Source organism: Molothrus aeneus, chromosome 3 (genome assembly GCF_037042795.1).
Source record: "Molothrus aeneus isolate 106 chromosome 3, BPBGC_Maene_1.0, whole genome shotgun sequence".
Taxonomy (NCBI): domain Eukaryota; kingdom Metazoa; phylum Chordata; class Aves; order Passeriformes; family Icteridae; genus Molothrus; species Molothrus aeneus.
The window spans coordinates 53,535,501-53,552,916 of NC_089648.1; the positions used below are offsets into that span (position 1 = coordinate 53,535,501).

Below are 17,416 nucleotides of genomic sequence, written 5' to 3' on the forward strand. Positions count from 1 at the left end.
ATATTCCACCTTCTAGAAGCAGTAAGAACATTGTAACAATGGGGATGAGCAGATAAATAGAAGCTTGACAGCACTGCAGTGAAATAAGTTTTATCTTACTACCTAAAGAAGGTGAAAAGCAAATTTTCACAACCTAGTTTCATTTCAATTTTATTGAAGTGCCTACAGTATTCTGTGAGTGCTTGCACATACACAGGCACACACAGAAAAAATGGTATCTACAAACAGTTTACACAGATATTTACATACATGTTATTTACATAAACTAATATGACTGCATGATCTTTGATGTAAAAACCATATGCTTCTTCCACATGTAACTGTTGCACTGGTTTCACAAAAGTAATATAAACCTTTTGCAACAACTGGCTAAGCATATATCAGAGCTGATTCCAAGTTTTTAGAGCTTGCAGGTTTTTTAAAAAAATACAATACCTAAAACACTGTTATCAAACAAATATGCTTTATTGGCATCTAAAAACAAAATGCACCCAACATTAAAATGTACTTTTTCATTTTTTAAACCCACTGCAGTACGAGGAACAAATCACAAACACTTACTTTAGAGAAAACAGAGACTATAGTGTAGATTTTACAAAATCACTTTTAATCTCTGTGTTATGCTCCTTAAGTAACATGGGCAATTTTTTTTTCTGCCGAATTGTAGGAACATAAAATATCACAGCTTTATCTATACTTTAAAATTCTGCAGCAGCCTAAAAACACGGACAAGATACACCAGCACCTGTTTTCAAGTGTAACAATTTTGATAGCCAAACTAAGGGTAGTATCTAAAAATTCCATTTTCTTCCATAGGAAGTCTTTGTTTGACAAGCTGTTAATTTATCATTGTGAAATTAAAAGCAATTAGGGGCAAGTTTATGCTTTACCAAAGAAATAAAATAAAATTTAAAAAAAACTCAAAAGCAAAAAACGTTTACCTACCATGTTCAAATTAAGAACAGTGTTCTATACAAGTCAGTTGTACAGTTATTTAAGTGGAAGATGAACATGAACATCAGATTAACTTAATTCTGGCAGACAAAAGTGAACTGCTACGGTCCAGTCAGCCATTTATCTATTACAGAGAGATGACAACTTTACAAAAGGTATCTTTTACCTACTGAGTGATGATTATGTCCCCTCAGTTTCTGTGCTTTCTACCACTGGTTCACTCTCTATATCAGCTTCTGTGTCACTCTTCTCTTTGTTTATCTCGACAGAAGATGTCAGTTTTTCATAAAGTTCTGGATCATCCTGCACCTGTGCAGTTGGTGGCTGACTTTCTGTCTCTGTATTTTCACCATTAACCTGGGGCATATTATCAGCTTTGCGTTGAGAAGTGGCCCCATCAAAATATTCAAAAACCCTTGGATGTGGAGGCGGGATCCAGTTGTTTGACATTCTGTCTCTTCCAAACCTGTTTCCATTAATTTCTCTGCAGAAATTAAAATCTCTGTCATCCCTATCCCTCTGTCTTTCCCAGGGTCTTCTGCGGTCATCAAAATCTCTGTGAGCATCTTGTTCAAATCCTCTATTCCAACTGGGACCACTTCTACTATCAAACCTATAGTTTACATGCCGAAACCTCTCTCTGTCTTCATGGAAGCCTTTAGGGCCACCATAAATAGGGAAGGCATGGTGCTCTCTTTCATCATAATCTCCTCTCTGTCCCCAGTGCTTGTCTGAATTGAAACCAAAATGCTCTCTTCTGCCAAGGTTATCTATACCTGGTCTTCCAAAACTTTCTCTCATGTCTATATGTGGTCTAGCAAAGTGTTCTCTTCCATCTACTGGAGGCCTTCCTATACTCTCTCTTGGATCAACTGGTGGTCGTCCAACAGAATCTCTGACATCCACTGGAGATGGTCTGTTAAGATTATCTCGGTTTTCCACCGGAGGAAAGCGATAATCTCTGTCCCCCTCCTGTTGAATGTTATCACCTCCAAGTGGTAGCCTTTTCTCTGGATTAGAAATGTTATCGATATTTTGTCTTCCTGGTGTTCCAAAAGGTCTTTCTGTTTGATTAAAAATATCTCCTGGAGGAAAAGGACCTCGAGGTGGTGGTGGTGGATGAAGAGATGGATCAAGGATTGCGGGAGGAGGAATAGCACGCTGTGGTGGCATTCCTGGCTGCATTAAAGGAAACCTTGGTCCAGGCGAATGGGGCATTAGGCCTGGACGGATATCTATAAGAGGCATTCCTGGCATTCTTTGATTACTGATATTTAAATGAGGCATGTTTGGAACTGCAGCTGGATGCTGCATTGCCAGAAGTCCAGAATTACTTGAAATATTTGGTGGTGGCACTCCCATAAGTCCAGAACTAGTTGAAACATTGGGTGGTGGCATTATGAGAAGCCCAGAGTTGCTTGAAACACTCGGTGGCTGTACTCCTGCCAGAACTCCTGAGCTGCTGGACACACTGGGTGGCTGCATTCCTGTCAGAAGGCCAGGGCTGCTTGAGACACCTGGTGGGTGAACTCCAGCTAGAAGCCCTGAGTTACTTGAGACATTTGGTGGTGGCACTCCAGCCATAAGTCCAGAGCTACTTGAGGCGTTAGTTGGCTGAATCCCGCCAGCAAGAGAAGAGCTACTGGAGACAGCAGGTAGCTGCATTCCTCCTGCAAGACCAGAATTGCTGGAAACAGTTGGTGGTTGCACTCCTCCTACAAGTCCAGAGCTGCTTGAAACACTGGGTGGCTGTATTCCCCCTGGAAGCCCAGAGCTACTTGAGACAGTGGATGGTGGCCCTTCTCCAGTAAGCCCAGAATTGCTTGAGACACTGGGTGGCTGCACTCCTCCAACAAGTCCAGAGGTACTAGAGACATCACTTTGCACTGAAATGCAGTGACAAGAAAAACAATTAACAAAAAATATCAGTGTTAACACAAAATGCGATTTAATCCATGTTCAGGTAATGCATGCAGTGATGATACTGCTGACAATATGTCCTAGTTTCTATAGGTAATATATATTATTTCAAACACATTGGTGATACATAGACATTATGCCACAGAAATGAATGTCTCTACATAGTAAAGACTGTATAGTAGCTAAAATTAACAAACCCCAAAGCCATCACCCAATTTATGCAATAAACTATTAAAATCTTTGATGAAGTTCTATAGATGTTATACTATCCTACACACTCCTGCTCTTTTCCATTGCTACTTGTGTAATCAAACTGCATTTCTAAGAAGTTTTCTGATGAGTTCCCAGATTCAGCTTTACTTCTTGAGACTATGAGAAAAACATACTTAAGCATAAGCTGCTAGAAGTCATTGATCAGATGATGACAAAGATGGTTCTCACCGCTTCCCCAAATTAAATTCAGAATGATACCCTACCCAACACAAAACTTCCTATTCTGTAGTTACTAGCTCAATGAACTATGATTTGCAAAAATCTCTGACTATGATGCTTCCTGTACAGGATCATATCATATAATGAAAACATTTCTTACCAGATCTATTGTTTTCACTGGAAGAAATCTGAAGGTCTGTAAGATGTGGTCCTTTGTCATCTGATTCTGGTTTGTTGATTGGCAGGGGATTAAAAACACTTCCAGCAGATAATGTTGGAGTAGCTAGATTGCTAGTAACTGTGCCAACTGGTAGAACAAGGCCAGTAAAAGGAACATCCTTCATCGTCTCTTGTGCAATTGGTAATGGAGGCTGTACTAAAGCTGTAGAGATATAACAGAAGTGTATCACTGTAATCATATAGTGAAACCTTCACATTTAGATTGGTAGAAGTCAGGCTGATAAATCAGAAGAAGTGAAATTAATTACCTTCACTGGTACATTTTTTGATAATAAATTTCTTATCCTCAATCAGCAATGTAATATTTAGGGTTTTTTCCTAGAGATCATGAGCTCCAGGCAAACCTAAGCAATCAGTGCTCTAACATATCTTTAAATGTTAAATGAATACAGTTAGAATGCTAAATTAAAATAAATTATTATATATTATTCAGTGACTAAGACCAAATAATTCCAGTAATAGCTACATGTGTTAGAAAGGTCCAAATTGAACAATGCATACAAATAATTAACAATTTGCAACTTAACTCCATGTTAGGTATAATTTTTCAGTCTTCATTATAAGCTCTGTAAGTCTTTTTTCAATGCCTGCTTAAAACAGTTTAACAACTTCTGTGCAGCTATTTCCCATTACACAGAATTAACTTGCTTTTGATTAAATAACAAGGAGTATATAAACAAGTAAACTTTTCATCACACACAAACAATTGTTAGAGCAATCAAACTTACGTGTTGGAACAACTGGTGGGACAACAGGTGGTGGGACAACAGGTGGTGGGACAACAGGTGGAACTGGAGGAGGCATATAACCTATATGGAAAATAATGACAAATGATTACATGAAAAGCAAATAAACTTTTGCAGTAAAAGACTGCCTACATTATTTATCCCAAAAAGTTGTGCCACTGTACACTGGCAAACAACATATTAATATGAAGAGGCAACATGGTTATTGTTTTCAAAAACAACCCCATCTTCACTAGAGATGATCTGCAGGTGCATCTTTAAGTGATATCTACCAGTAGCATCCAAAGAAGAAAATCAAGAGTTTCAAACTTTTCAAAAGAAAGGAGATTGATTTTAAGTACTTTTAAATTCTAATTTTTCAAAAAGGTAGAAAGCTGTGATTCTTATTCCCAACAGAATACATTGGTAAAAATAATACCAAGTTAGATAAAAGTAATTTTAATCTAGTATATAATTTAGGAGTCAAAGGCCAACTCACTCAGACAGTGACCAGTAGCTGACAGAAAATTTTGATGTACACAGAGGCACACTAACTGCCTATGCTCATTACACACTGCATTTCATTTTTACTGACTTACCTGGAGGTGGCTGTGAAGGGTTGAAACTTGCTCTCAAGAAGGGTGGAGGAGGAATTGGGCTATAACCAGGAGGAGGGACAGACATTGTGACAGGAAACGCAGGTGGAACCAAGCTAACAGCAGGCACAGCTGGAGCTACTGGAATCTTTTTTCATGGAAAGAAAAACAAGCAGCTTCAATATTTAACAGTATTCAAGGACATTAAAAGGGATAAACTGATCTAACTGCAATTAACATCAAGCACTAAATGTTCCAAAGGCTTTGTATATATTTCAAACACTGAAGAATTAGATTGCATTCTGAAATGGTACACTATGAACAAACAAGGACACTGGAAGAATCCTATTTTATCTTTACTTCATTCTTACACAGCCAAAAATACAGTCTAACACTATGTCTATTCAAGAATAAAAATGTATCACAGAGGGGTGAATGCAAAAATGCAGAGAGAGAAAAGGAAGAAAAATATAAATAGTGTAGCAATTTGGGGGCACTTTGAAAACAGTGATTCTAGTGTCTAGAAAAACTTAGGTATTTTAGAACAGTACTGGAAAATTAAGTTTAGTGTGCATAATTATAAGGCTAATAATCCTGATGAAATCATGAAAATTATTATTTCTTGAATTTCTGTTTGAGCTATGCATTGTGTTTCAGTGCATTATATTTACAAAGATGTAATTAGAAGCAGTATAAATGTAATATATACATGTATATTTAAACATATACTGATCACAGTGTACATTAGGAGACGGCTCAGATAGGAAGACTGAAGACAGATTTTGCAGAGAGGAAAAAGCCCAAAATTCAATTCAAGTAAATGCAAATATATTACCATTCATATAATTTTATGTCAGTTTAACAACTGGAAATGTCTATACACATTTAGAAAGATAAAACACTAATAACATAAGTACAAAATTTATTAAGCAACTGCATGAAACTCAACATTATGGATGGCAACAATTCTAAAATATTTCAGAGTTGAACACGAATGGATGCAGGACTTAAATCAAAAATATTTTATCACTTAAACTCAGTGTTAAAGTTTACCTGTATTGAATAAGAAGTCTGCCCACCAGTTCTGTGGGTCTTTTGCAAACTCAGACAATACCAACCTGCAGCATAGTGACTGGCTGTGTGTAAGCTTCTGTCTGTGTTGTAATAACGGTACTCTTATCCACGGTAGCACTCTGCGTCGTTTGAGTATTTTCTTTAGCAGCTTCTGAGCTTCTGGCTGTTTCCCACTCTTTAAAAATGATGTATTTTATTATAAAAAAATAATTAATGTGTTATTTTTGTTTAGATGTCTTCCTTCTTAAACAATAAATTTGAATCTAGTATCTACATGGATTCATTACAAATAGCCCTCAAACTTATTTTTGAAAAGAACAAGTGCAATTATTTATTACTGTGTATTTTAAAGAGAAAAACATCTTTATCTACCTGCAATGATGTTTAATTTTGCCTGTATACAAACTGATTTTTCAAAACTTGCCAACTTTTTTTACCAATCATTCTGTTAACAATTTGCAATATACAGTATGCTCCTGTTTTCTAAAAACTCCTGTAGCCAATATATGTATGCTACCACTTGGCAACTGTACAATGACAAAGAATCCTGATGTTAAACAAACCTCACCACAACCTCCCTTTCTTCCATCTGTCATTTCTCCAAGAATTTTGTACTTTAAGTGTAACATAGTGAAGGTATTTCAGTAATGTTACATGCTTTAATTTTTGTCATTTATACTCAATTTTCACTCAAAGCAAGATTGTATTTTGACCCAAAGAATCACTGTACTATTGTGAAAGTCTTAATCTACTGTTTATTTCAGTATAATCTGTTTCAAGAAATTACAATACAAGTAAATCTTTCATAAACTTAACAAACTATTCACTTGGGTTTCAGATTAAGGGCTAACACGACTTGTTTTCCTGTCTCTCTGACTTTATGGAAAAAATACCATAAGGTTCTGCTAAGCTGTGCCTATCAGGATAAGTTCTAATTTCAACTTAATTCTTTACCAGAATACAAGACTTTCCTAATCACAAGCAGATAACAATTTCTACACAAATTGATATTTCACATACCAGTGCACAAGAAATTCAAACCTCTTAAAATATGCTAACCTTTATTAACTTGCCTAAACTAATTATCTTCTGTCACCAGTTCTTCATTGTCATGACAATCAAATAAATCTAAAATTAGTTGATTGATCTAAAAATAAAATCTAGATTTCATTATTTCAGTGCCATTTATATTGTAAACAAAGAGCTAGAAAAATCTAAGCAAATGAAAAAAGACTATGTATTTCCTAAAAAAAAATTTTTCTGAGAATTTGTAATTACCAAAATAAACACACTGTCTATCAGAATTATTAATGTTTGTACCTGTATTTACTGTTTCCTGATCAATCATGCCACCTTCAGCAAAGCCCTCCAAATCATCCAATTTCACTTTCTCCCACGGAATATAGGAAACTCCCAGATCCACATCCCAGAATTGCTTGTATTCTGTTTTCACACCTTTATTCAAAGCCCAAGCAATCTGAAAATAAAACCCAATCAGACAGTCTGGTAAATCATATAACCTGGGAACAGAATATTTCAGATTATTTCCTTCAAGTTTCTGTCACTGCACATAAATCCTCAGCGTCTACTAATTAAAAGTAGACCCAAATGTTTGGATCTTAAATGAACCTGCAAGAAGTTTACTTGGCCTCTACAACAGGTACATGTATGGTGAATTACATCAGAAAGCTTAAATTTGTTCTACATTAATCCTAACATATATATGGGGAAATTAAAAATACAGCATTTCAAGGACTCACTCTAAAGTATCAAGCAGGTAGAAGAAATCCCTATAACATTTAACAAAATACTTATCTCTAAGACTAGTATAAAATTTAATATTAAGTGACCCAAATTGTCAGGTAGAGGACTTAGGTTGTATGTACATAAACTATGGTCCAGGTGTTTCCTAAAGATCAAGTAATTTTTCTACCCTTCATATTGCCTGTTAAAGATGCATTTTACACAGAGAAAAAGCAGTTTACACCTCACTGCTTCATTCTTCTTCTCCACATTGTACATTTGAGTGAACAGCTGCTAAAAGACAAACCATCATAGTAGAATTGTACTGTGTTTAAAATGGACAGCATCCTTAAGATTAAAATCACATTACCTTAATAATTTTAGATCCAATTTTATATGACCCAGAACTAAGTTTCTGAAGAGCACGATATGCATCTTGTCTATGTACCATACAGACATAAGCACATCCTCTTGGGGGAATCATCTATGGAAAAACAGCAGTGGTTTTAAAAAGTGGGAAAATCAGTACTTCAGATTATGTAACAACACTAATTGTATACTAATACTATAGAAAGAAAGGCTTACACTGTAAGCAACTGTTACCTTAATCGGCCATATTAACAAGTTTGGGCATGGCGAAAACTTAAGAGTGATACTGGCAGGCTACTTCAGTTACAACATTTTCAAGAGGCAGCAGCAAGCTGAAGAATGAGTGTTATAAATGCATGAAAAATTTGAACAAGGAGCAGACTGGGAGCTACATTATGACAACATCAGAAAAGCAAAGGTTGCTACCTCAAGCTCCAGATTCTCTGTGAGCTGAGCAATAACCTCTCACAGATAAGCAAAATAGTGATTAAAAGCATTTTAAAAGGGTAGACTCCTCACTCCTGAATGTGATTTTTTTCTAACGTTTTACTGTATTTATGTATGTATAGCATGTTTTATTTATTGTATGACATACCATGTAACCTTTGCAAGCTTATGCTAGCTAAATTGTCACATATGACAATCGCTTACATCCATTTTAGTCAAAATCTTGGTGTGCTTTTACACTGTTTAAATACACATAGTAACATAACAAACATGTAAGATGACAGACTGTAAACATATTTTCTAAGAACTGCATTAAGATATACATTGTTATTCTAGCTACTTAAGCTTTGTGGAATGCGTAGGATGAACTATCTACAATATGGTTTGCCTTTGAAATATAACAGGCACTGGGACATGTCTAGTTGTTACATTACTTTCCTTAATTGATAGCCCCTGCAAATCAAAATGAGGTTTAAATGTCTGGCTATGGGGCTGGCTTTTTCACTCGTGAAACTTTTTAGAAGATTCTGTAAAGTCACAAAAAAGTATTCCTTATAAATTACACATTTGAATATATTAACATGATAAAAAAACAGTAAAAATTTCATCTGAAATGAATGAAATTGCACAAGAAGCATTTTAAAACTGCTGAAGCAAGAGGAAAACCCAGATTTCTCTCATGCAGATGTGCTGTTTTAGGAGAAAAATACTTCCTTTTGAAGCTGAATTATAGGCAACTGATGTACTACTCTAAACACCTGAGTCTAAATTACTCTAAGTAATGAGAATTGTATGTCCAAATTATAAGCATCTTTTTAATTGTCACATTTTAGAATAAACGTTTGTTTACAGTACAATTTCTTTTCTTCTAAATGTTTTATCAAGAAGGATTCAACTTAAGGAATCCTCTGTTTGGAAAGTAACCAAGAACAATGTGGATATACATCTGTAGGTATCCTTAGGCCAAGGAAAATGATACCTGCTCCATGACACATCACTAAACCAGAACAACCATAACTTTTTGGTTAAACCCTGGTTTAAAAACTGCATAAAGTGCTAGAGCTTAGGAAGAGCCTTTTTACCTTGAAGTGTACTGTCTTTAGTGCTTCAAAACAGAGTAGATGAAAACCAGGTGGCAAATATCATGGCCACCATTTTTAACTGTGATAGAAAAGTCTCCTAAATACAAGTTTAAGCAGCTGTAAAGAATTCAGAGACATAGGCATGCTTAAGTTTCTAGTCTAACATTTCTGAAAAAGCATAGCAACATGTTTACTTACATTAATTGACTCTATTTGTCCAAATTCTTCAAACAAGTTTGTTAAATCTTGCTGTGTAGCCTTCTTGTCTACTTGACCTACCCAAAGAGTAGTACTGCAAACTGTCAAGAGACACATTCACATCAGTCAAAATACTGAATATTAGCTTATTAACTACTCTATAGCATGAACGTAAAAGGTTTTAAAACTACCCAGGAATCACTGCTAAAAACCCAAGAATGGTAAATCTATTATTTGCTATACAGAGATTAAGTACATTAACAAAAATGATAAAGGGTTAAACAACACCAAACATATTCACCACAAGCATTTATTCTTATGTTTCATTTTCTTTTAAACAAAATAGTTGTTTTCATAGAAATAAAACTGTAAAATTCTGTAGATTAGCAGCTAGGGCAAACTGAATTATAAATTACTTCTGGAAAAAAAACAAAACACTTCTCTTCTACTTTCCATTAAAAAACCCATGCCTTTAGGATTCATGTCAATTTTAACAAAGTAAGACTAAGTTCTAGCTGGCTAAAAGTGTATTACAGGAACTTAATACAGCAGTATTATGTACTGCATTTTCACCTGAAAATAGCAACAATTTACTATGGGCAAAAACCTGAAAAGAAATTTATCTGAGGCAGATCAGGCTGAAAACATGCATGATACTTCTGATTCTTTCAATTCCATCACAAGCCCAGAATCCCTGCCTTCCAAATGCCCACCCATCCTCCTCGCCAAACACAAACACTCGCTGACATGAGCCAAGACTTCCTTCTCCCATATGTACATGGTTCCAATTCCTCTGTCTTCTAAATACTGCCCAATGTGCAACTTGGATTTCTTGGTCTGCCCTATCCTTTACCAAGGAAACATTCATTCTTCATCATTATCTTGATACATCACATCTCCTTTCTGTACCAATCCTGGTGCACCAAAATGGAAACCAGAGCTGTGCATTCTGTCAACTGACATTTTCAATTGACATTAGTACTCTACAGTGCTGAGAATGACCAGCTGTAAGATTTCTCTTGGACAAAACTTGTTCCTCACATGCTTGTAGATATCCCTTTTGTACCTCATGGTGTTAAACTCTAGGAAACAATTCTTTGGATCTCAGCAAGTAATAGTGGCTGTCACTGAACAAATTTCAAGAAGTAGAACACTTGTCAGGTGAATTACTTATTTATTTAATCACTTACCTCCCCCCAAAGTTTCCACACTTCACTTAGCCTACTTATCGTCTCCTTTAAATTTCACAGGACCTCAAATGCTGCTGCTGTTTGTTAGGTTACTTAACATCTCTGTCTCTCAGCTCCCAGCCATTCTGATTATAGCTCCCTGCCTTGCAGACTTCTAGGAGAAATCTATACCATAAAATCAATTTGTCTCTTTTCATGTGAAAAACCAGAGAAGAAGAGGGAAAAAAGCGCATCTAAAGTGTAATATAGTCCCAAGTTTAAAGTCACCTTGCGATGATATAAAATATTAATGTGAAGAGAACAGAACATTCTTTCCTTTACAAAAATGAGTTGTGAGCTGCGTTCTTGTCAGATAAACTATATCATTCGAATACACAAGACAAATTAAAAACTATATCAGAAACAGTTTATAACCTATCTGAACAAAATTAAATTCTCAAAATACATTCCCTTTAAGCAACTGGGTGGAGGAAGTTATTTTTTTCCTTACTACCTTCCTTTTTTTTAGTATGTAAATTCTCTGTGGAAATGAAAGCAGTACACAGCAGCACTCTGCAGAGGCTGAAATCCACTTGATTTTTGAATACTTTCTTAAGATACCACCATTATGGTCTGTCTTACACTAGCAAATTCTACCTGCTTTGGTGCTACATTCATCTGAAAATCTATTTAAAAAACAATGTAAATGTTTTAAAACCCGGGCCTCTAAGATTTCCATCAAAGTGTTTGAAGTGTGCACCACACACTTTAACATTTTAACAATTTTCAGACCAACTGCTGGACACATTCAAATGCCAAGTTAAAGACAGCATTAAAGAGAAAAGATTGTAACTTAGAGACAGCCCTTGCTGCTCTCTGTTTAGAAGCATAATCAGTGGTGCAAATGTGACTAAAAACATCAGTAGAAGAGTATCACACTTGTTCTTGTCTAAGATGACATTATATACCTAAGCTGCAAGAAACATCAGAAATTAAACTTATACATATATAAATTGCCAAGATAAATCTTGTTCTGGAAAACAAAGCCTTTTTTCCATTTAATCCTACATTATTAAAGCACTACACAGGTACTACATACCACTTAGTGTTTTTGACCGTATAGGAGGCAATCCCTTTTTCTGACGTTCCTTTTCCCTTTCCCGAGCCCTTCTTTCACTGGAGTACGACCGAGATGACTTTCTCTTCCTTTCTCTTGATCTTGAGCGTGAACGTTTTCTGTGTTTCCGCTTACGAGAACCAGACCGCGATCTAGACCTTCGTTTTCTTGGTGACCTACAAAATACTTAATTTTAGTATGCTGAGTTAAAAAAAAATACTCTGATTTAGTCATCTTTTAACTATAAACTTTAGGCACTACACAGATATTTCTATTATATTCACTAAAACTACTTCAGGAAATAAATTTAATGCCGTTTGGATGAAGAACAGAATATACACCTTAAAACAAAACACATTCAAAATGTTCTGTATCTACAGTACCTAATTCTCTGGCACAGAAAGCCTGTCCAGCTGGCTAGTATTAGCTACTTCTGTAACCTGAATCGGTCTTAAAAATTTCAGTTAAATCACACACATAGCAAATGAACTGTCATACCAAAAGTTTGCATCTAATACACAATTATTTAATGAACATATATTTTCTTTGCCAAAAACTGCTTATGATAATTTTGGAAAATACAGAATTAAGACTGACAATCACAAATTGCAACTTTTTTTCAGAAAAACGTCCTTTACTTAATGCAAGGTAATTACAAAACCTTGAACGAGATCTTGAACGAGTTCTTGATCTTGAACGAACAGCTGATTTCTTTTCTTCTTGTTCAAAAATCTCTTCTTCAGCAATATCTTGACCTTCATCTATATCCATGTCCTGAGATCAGACATAAAAGATGTTCAGTAACACTTAATAAATTTACTCACAATACATATGACTTGGAATCATATTAGTTTATGTTTTCTTTTCAATTTCTGTAATAAAATTTTTAAAAATTTTACCTGTTGTTGAATATCCATGGAATCATCTACATTTGCTTCCACTTCTAAAAACTGCTGTTGACTACTTCCTTGTGATGGTGACGCAGAGTGCTCTGAACCAAAATTTCCTTCTTGATTCTCCTCGGGACTTGCCTAAATAACAGTTAATAATTTACCATAAAGCCCCTTGCAATTACAAATGCAATACTATATGAAAATAATATTCCCATTTCTCATTAATATGAAAGCTGAACTGGATATCAATCCATTCTATTCCTTTTTATGCTATCATCCTTCAACACAAAACTTTGAAATAATTAATATTTCTGATTACAAAAGATTAGTATCTATTTGCTAAATAACAAAACTACAGTAGAGTACAATATTTACTGCTTCAAAACAGAAATTCACAGGACAAACGTAGCCATATGTACAGTGACCCTGAAAGACACCCACTTGTCCCCCATGCATATGCATTAATAAATGTTGATACTAACATAATAAAAATATTTGCAATACCAATTGAACTAGTTAAAAATTTTACACTAGACAGAACTTTTTTACAGTGAATGATTTCAGACAAGCAATTACTAAAAAATAAGAGAGGAAGCTGTGCCATTTGTGTCAACATGGCAATTTCAAGAGATCTAACAAAATAAGCAGTTCTGAAAAAACACCAAAATTAATGAATGTGGAATACTCAAAGTGTTGATGATTTGCTAGAGAAAAAGCTAAAACAGCCTGTGCATTGCCTGAAAGTACAAGTTTGGAAAAAATATCTCTAAGGTACAAATAATTCAAGAACTAGAACAAATGAAATTAAAATATTCAGAAATCATATGAGAACAATTTTGATAAGCAATTTAAAATTTATAATCCATTACTGCAGGTAAACATTTCAGTGATCCTCACTATATTTTAATTTTTAATTAAACAAATCCTACATGTTCTATCTGCCCAGAGAATGACAGGAAGTTAGCAGAATGACTAGTAGTAACAATTTTATCTTTATATTTTTTCAACATCTTATAACAAGTTCGTAAAAAAATATTCTACAATAATTCAGTTAATTTATTTGCCTTCTGACAGAATGTTTTGTCTCATTTTCCTTATATTTAATTATTCTTCAACCATCTGTTTCTTGGTATCAATGCCTACAATTCTTGTTGCTCCTTCTGTTTTTATCTTCTGTCCTCTCCTCTCTTTCCCTCTGCTCCTCATCAGATGCCTAATAATTTTGTTTTGTGCTTTATCTTTCCTTCTCTTTCCCGTTCATCTTTCTCAATGAAACTTACACATGGAAATCAAGAAAATGTTACCCATAACATACTGCAGTTACTACAAAGTAGTTTCAGCAGCAGTTTGTATCTTTTAACTGTTAATAAAGTGAAAAAAAAAAATCCTTTCTCTCCATACTGACTAGACAAGAAGACTGGATCTGAAGGGAAAATTCATCAGGTCTTGTAATAGAAAATTAAAGAGTAAGGGGAGAGTCAAGTAAACGTTCTACCCATAAATATATTGTAAACTTTTATTTTGCTGATTTTACAACAAGGTAGGCATTCAATATTTTTATTTTCAAATTAGACAGAAACTTTTTGATATGACATATCAAAAGCTCCTCAAACAGATCATTCCTCACTTTATTCTTTTACAGTGTTTTTAGTGTTTAGAAACAGAAATAGCCAGATATCCACCAAGACCCAAAACCATTTAGTCTGTAGCTATACTGTATATTCTTTTCCATTTACTACACTTAAATGAGAAATGAAAATAAATCAGTAAAATAAAGCAGTAAAGAAACAGTATTTAGTAAAAATTAAATCAATAAAGTCAGAAATTCAAAGCTTAAATGGTATTCTTGATTGAAAGCTGAACCCCTTGGCTCAGGCAGTGGAATAGATTGTTCAGGGAGGTGGGGGGGTCACCATCCCTGGTGGAGTTTAAGAGGTACCTGGATCTGGGCTGGGTGATGTGGTTTAGTGGTTCAGGGGTTACAGTGGCCATGCGGGTTGACAGCGGGACTTGATGATTTTAAGGTCCCTTCTCACCCTGACTACTCAATGGTTCTATGACTTGGCCTTTCCACAGCTTGAACTAAAGTCTCCAACAGATGTTTGTTAAGTTTGTGATCCCTTGTCTTTTCTTTCAATCTGAGATTTCTATTTTCCTGTCAAACTATATCCAAATACTCCACAGGAAGTCCACTTCATACCTGGCCAGGATCAAGACAAAATACTTCTGTCTGTTTTGGTTTGCTCTTTTGTTTTTTTTTTAAATGGGATCAGGAGGGAAAAAGAACATTTAAGTACGGAGGACTAATCTCAGCAGAAATAAGTTATGTCAGCGTAGAGAGGACACAATTCATGTAGTTAAGAGGAACCTTGGGTCATCTCAAGCACCAGTTCTTAATGAATAATTTTTCAGGAAATACTTGACTATACTTTAGCTCAGATTCTTCAACAGAATTATTTCATCAATTATTAGTCAAGACATAAAACCCGGGGAAATTAAAGCTACCCACAGTCTCTAATCTGTCCTCCCCTCAGAGACAGGAGCATAATCACTTTATTGCTCACCTTATTCCTTCTGCAAGCACGGGAAAGCATTTTTTCCCCATGTAAAGAGCTGAACAGCCAAAGCACAGTCATGTCTAACTCACCTAATGAGTACTCCTTCCTAAGAGAAAAAAATTGTACTCCCCACACATTTGGTTGTGGGTTTTTTCTGCTTTAAGCACTTTTTTCCACTTACCCCACTTACTCGGCAAGTTTCTGTTACATGGTCAGCTAGCAATAGACTTTAATTATATGAAAACTGTCAGTAACAACACAATTTTTTTGTCCTGGAATATGCTTTTTTTATCAGAGGAGAACATAAATTACTACAATAGCCACAAGATGGAGTTCTTACCTTTTGAGGCTGCTGCTGTTCCAGAAGCTGTTGTCTGAGATGCTCTAAATTTTGCTGCTGTAGCTGTTCAGCTAGTTGGTGAAAAAGTGAGTTGTTCACAGATTCTGGTACTAATGGCCTAAAATGAAATAACTTAAATTAAAAAAAAAAAGCCTACAGTTTTTCTGTTTGTTTAAACAGTTAGTAAACAGGTCTTCACAACTGGGTTTCAAGTTTAACTAAAATGTAAAATAATGAGGACAATGGAGTTAGTTCCACCTTCTAATATCACTATTCCATCAACTGTATAAATATAACTATAAAAAACAAAGAACATACTAAGTTTATCCTAAAGTAAAAAAGTATTCTGGAACATAGACTTACATTAAAATGTGTATGTTAATTCAGAAAACTGTCTTTTCTCTTCCTACTGTTTTAGTGTACTTATGCTCTGAAATAAATATTTTCCTTACTTAATCCTAATTTTCAACTAGCATCAGGCAAATTTTAGCATTTTCCATAAGAAACATAGCTTGGTCTTACAATTGGGAAGAGGGAGTTTCCTTTTTAGGCTCTTCATTTTGTTCAGATTCTTCCCCAAAGTCAAACCTGTCCATCAGCTTCTAGGAGAAAACAAAATAAGCATTACTAAACATTCCTTATATGTCCCTTTATGCATATTTCCTTTTCATTAGGAAGATGCTCTCATTTCTCAACTTAAAAAAAAAAAGTTTGGCAAATATCCTGAATAGAAAATTAAGTGGCATACTATTATTGTTACCAAACTCTTGACTGCATCAAATTTTGGCCCAGTTTTCCTGAGCTCTGCTGCAACAAGTACAACCACATGTTCTTTTCCACAGTAACTAAGAACTATTTTGGAGTAAAACTTAAATAAAGATCAATTTTTTGTAATGGTACCTTTAATTAGAAGAAATTACTACGAAGAGGCCAACTATTCAATCCTTTGGTAATCATCAAACTGCTCTGCTCATATCAAGAGAAGACCTACAGCTTGATTACTTCACAAAGAATTACTGTATTTTCACACACATGTGTCATTTAGACAACCTGAATTCCTTCAAATATACTGCTCCTTGAAAAGAACTTCTCAATACTCTGCAAAAAAAAATCAAAGCAAGCAGTTATCATGTAAGAGGAATAATCCTTCTAATGGATAAAAAGAAAGGTATCTGACAAGGAGAAAAACTTGGATAAACTTCCTGTGTTATCTGTGAAGATGTCTACACTGGAGTTCTGCTTAAGTAAAAAAGTTTGTCTATTAATTTTAAAAAGTTCAGAAGTACTTTAACAGCACCTTACTTTCTTGAAGAGAAAAACTAAGGAACAAGCATAAAGAAATACAACAGATGTTATTTATCAGTGAGATTGACTTTTTTCACTGTTTAATGAAAGAACCATGCTATTAAAGCCATGCCCATGCCTCTTTACACACCTTGGAAGTTTTCTGAAAAGCAGAGCTAATGCTATGCAACCAGCACAACTTTCTCTCAAACCTCAATCTCAGAAGAAAAAAACCAAGAGGATGAGAATGTATGGCAGTAATTTTGAAATACTAC

At 35.0% G+C, this 17,416-nt stretch overlaps 1 protein-coding gene across 2 annotated transcripts in view; it reads right to left on the bottom strand.

Annotated features, from left to right (window-relative positions):
* Positions 1-17,416, bottom strand: part of SCAF8 (SR-related CTD associated factor 8) — an 88,257-nt gene that overhangs the window by 35,701 nt on the left and 35,140 nt on the right. Inside the window, exons 8-20 of one of the 2 annotated variants that reach the window (XM_066546946.1) lie at positions 16,380-16,459; positions 15,858-15,975; positions 12,966-13,097; positions 12,728-12,840; positions 12,049-12,242; positions 9,781-9,881; positions 8,055-8,168; positions 7,262-7,418; positions 5,986-6,116; positions 4,871-5,015; positions 4,275-4,355; positions 3,467-3,688; positions 1,125-2,840 (exon numbers count right to left, since the gene is read on the bottom strand). In XM_066546946.1, coding sequence (XP_066403043.1) covers positions 1,135-2,840; positions 3,467-3,688; positions 4,275-4,355; positions 4,871-5,015; positions 5,986-6,116; positions 7,262-7,418; positions 8,055-8,168; positions 9,781-9,881; positions 12,049-12,242; positions 12,728-12,840; positions 12,966-13,097; positions 15,858-15,975; positions 16,380-16,459 — 3,294 coding nt within the window. In that variant the 3' untranslated portion in view covers positions 1,125-1,134. Of the gene's footprint in view, positions 1-1,120; positions 2,841-3,466; positions 3,689-4,274; positions 4,356-4,870; positions 5,016-5,985; positions 6,117-7,261; positions 7,419-8,054; positions 8,169-9,780; positions 9,882-12,048; positions 12,243-12,727; positions 12,841-12,965; positions 13,098-15,857; positions 15,976-16,379; positions 16,460-17,416 lie in introns of both variants that reach the window. The other variant, XM_066546945.1, reaches the window with a different exon arrangement.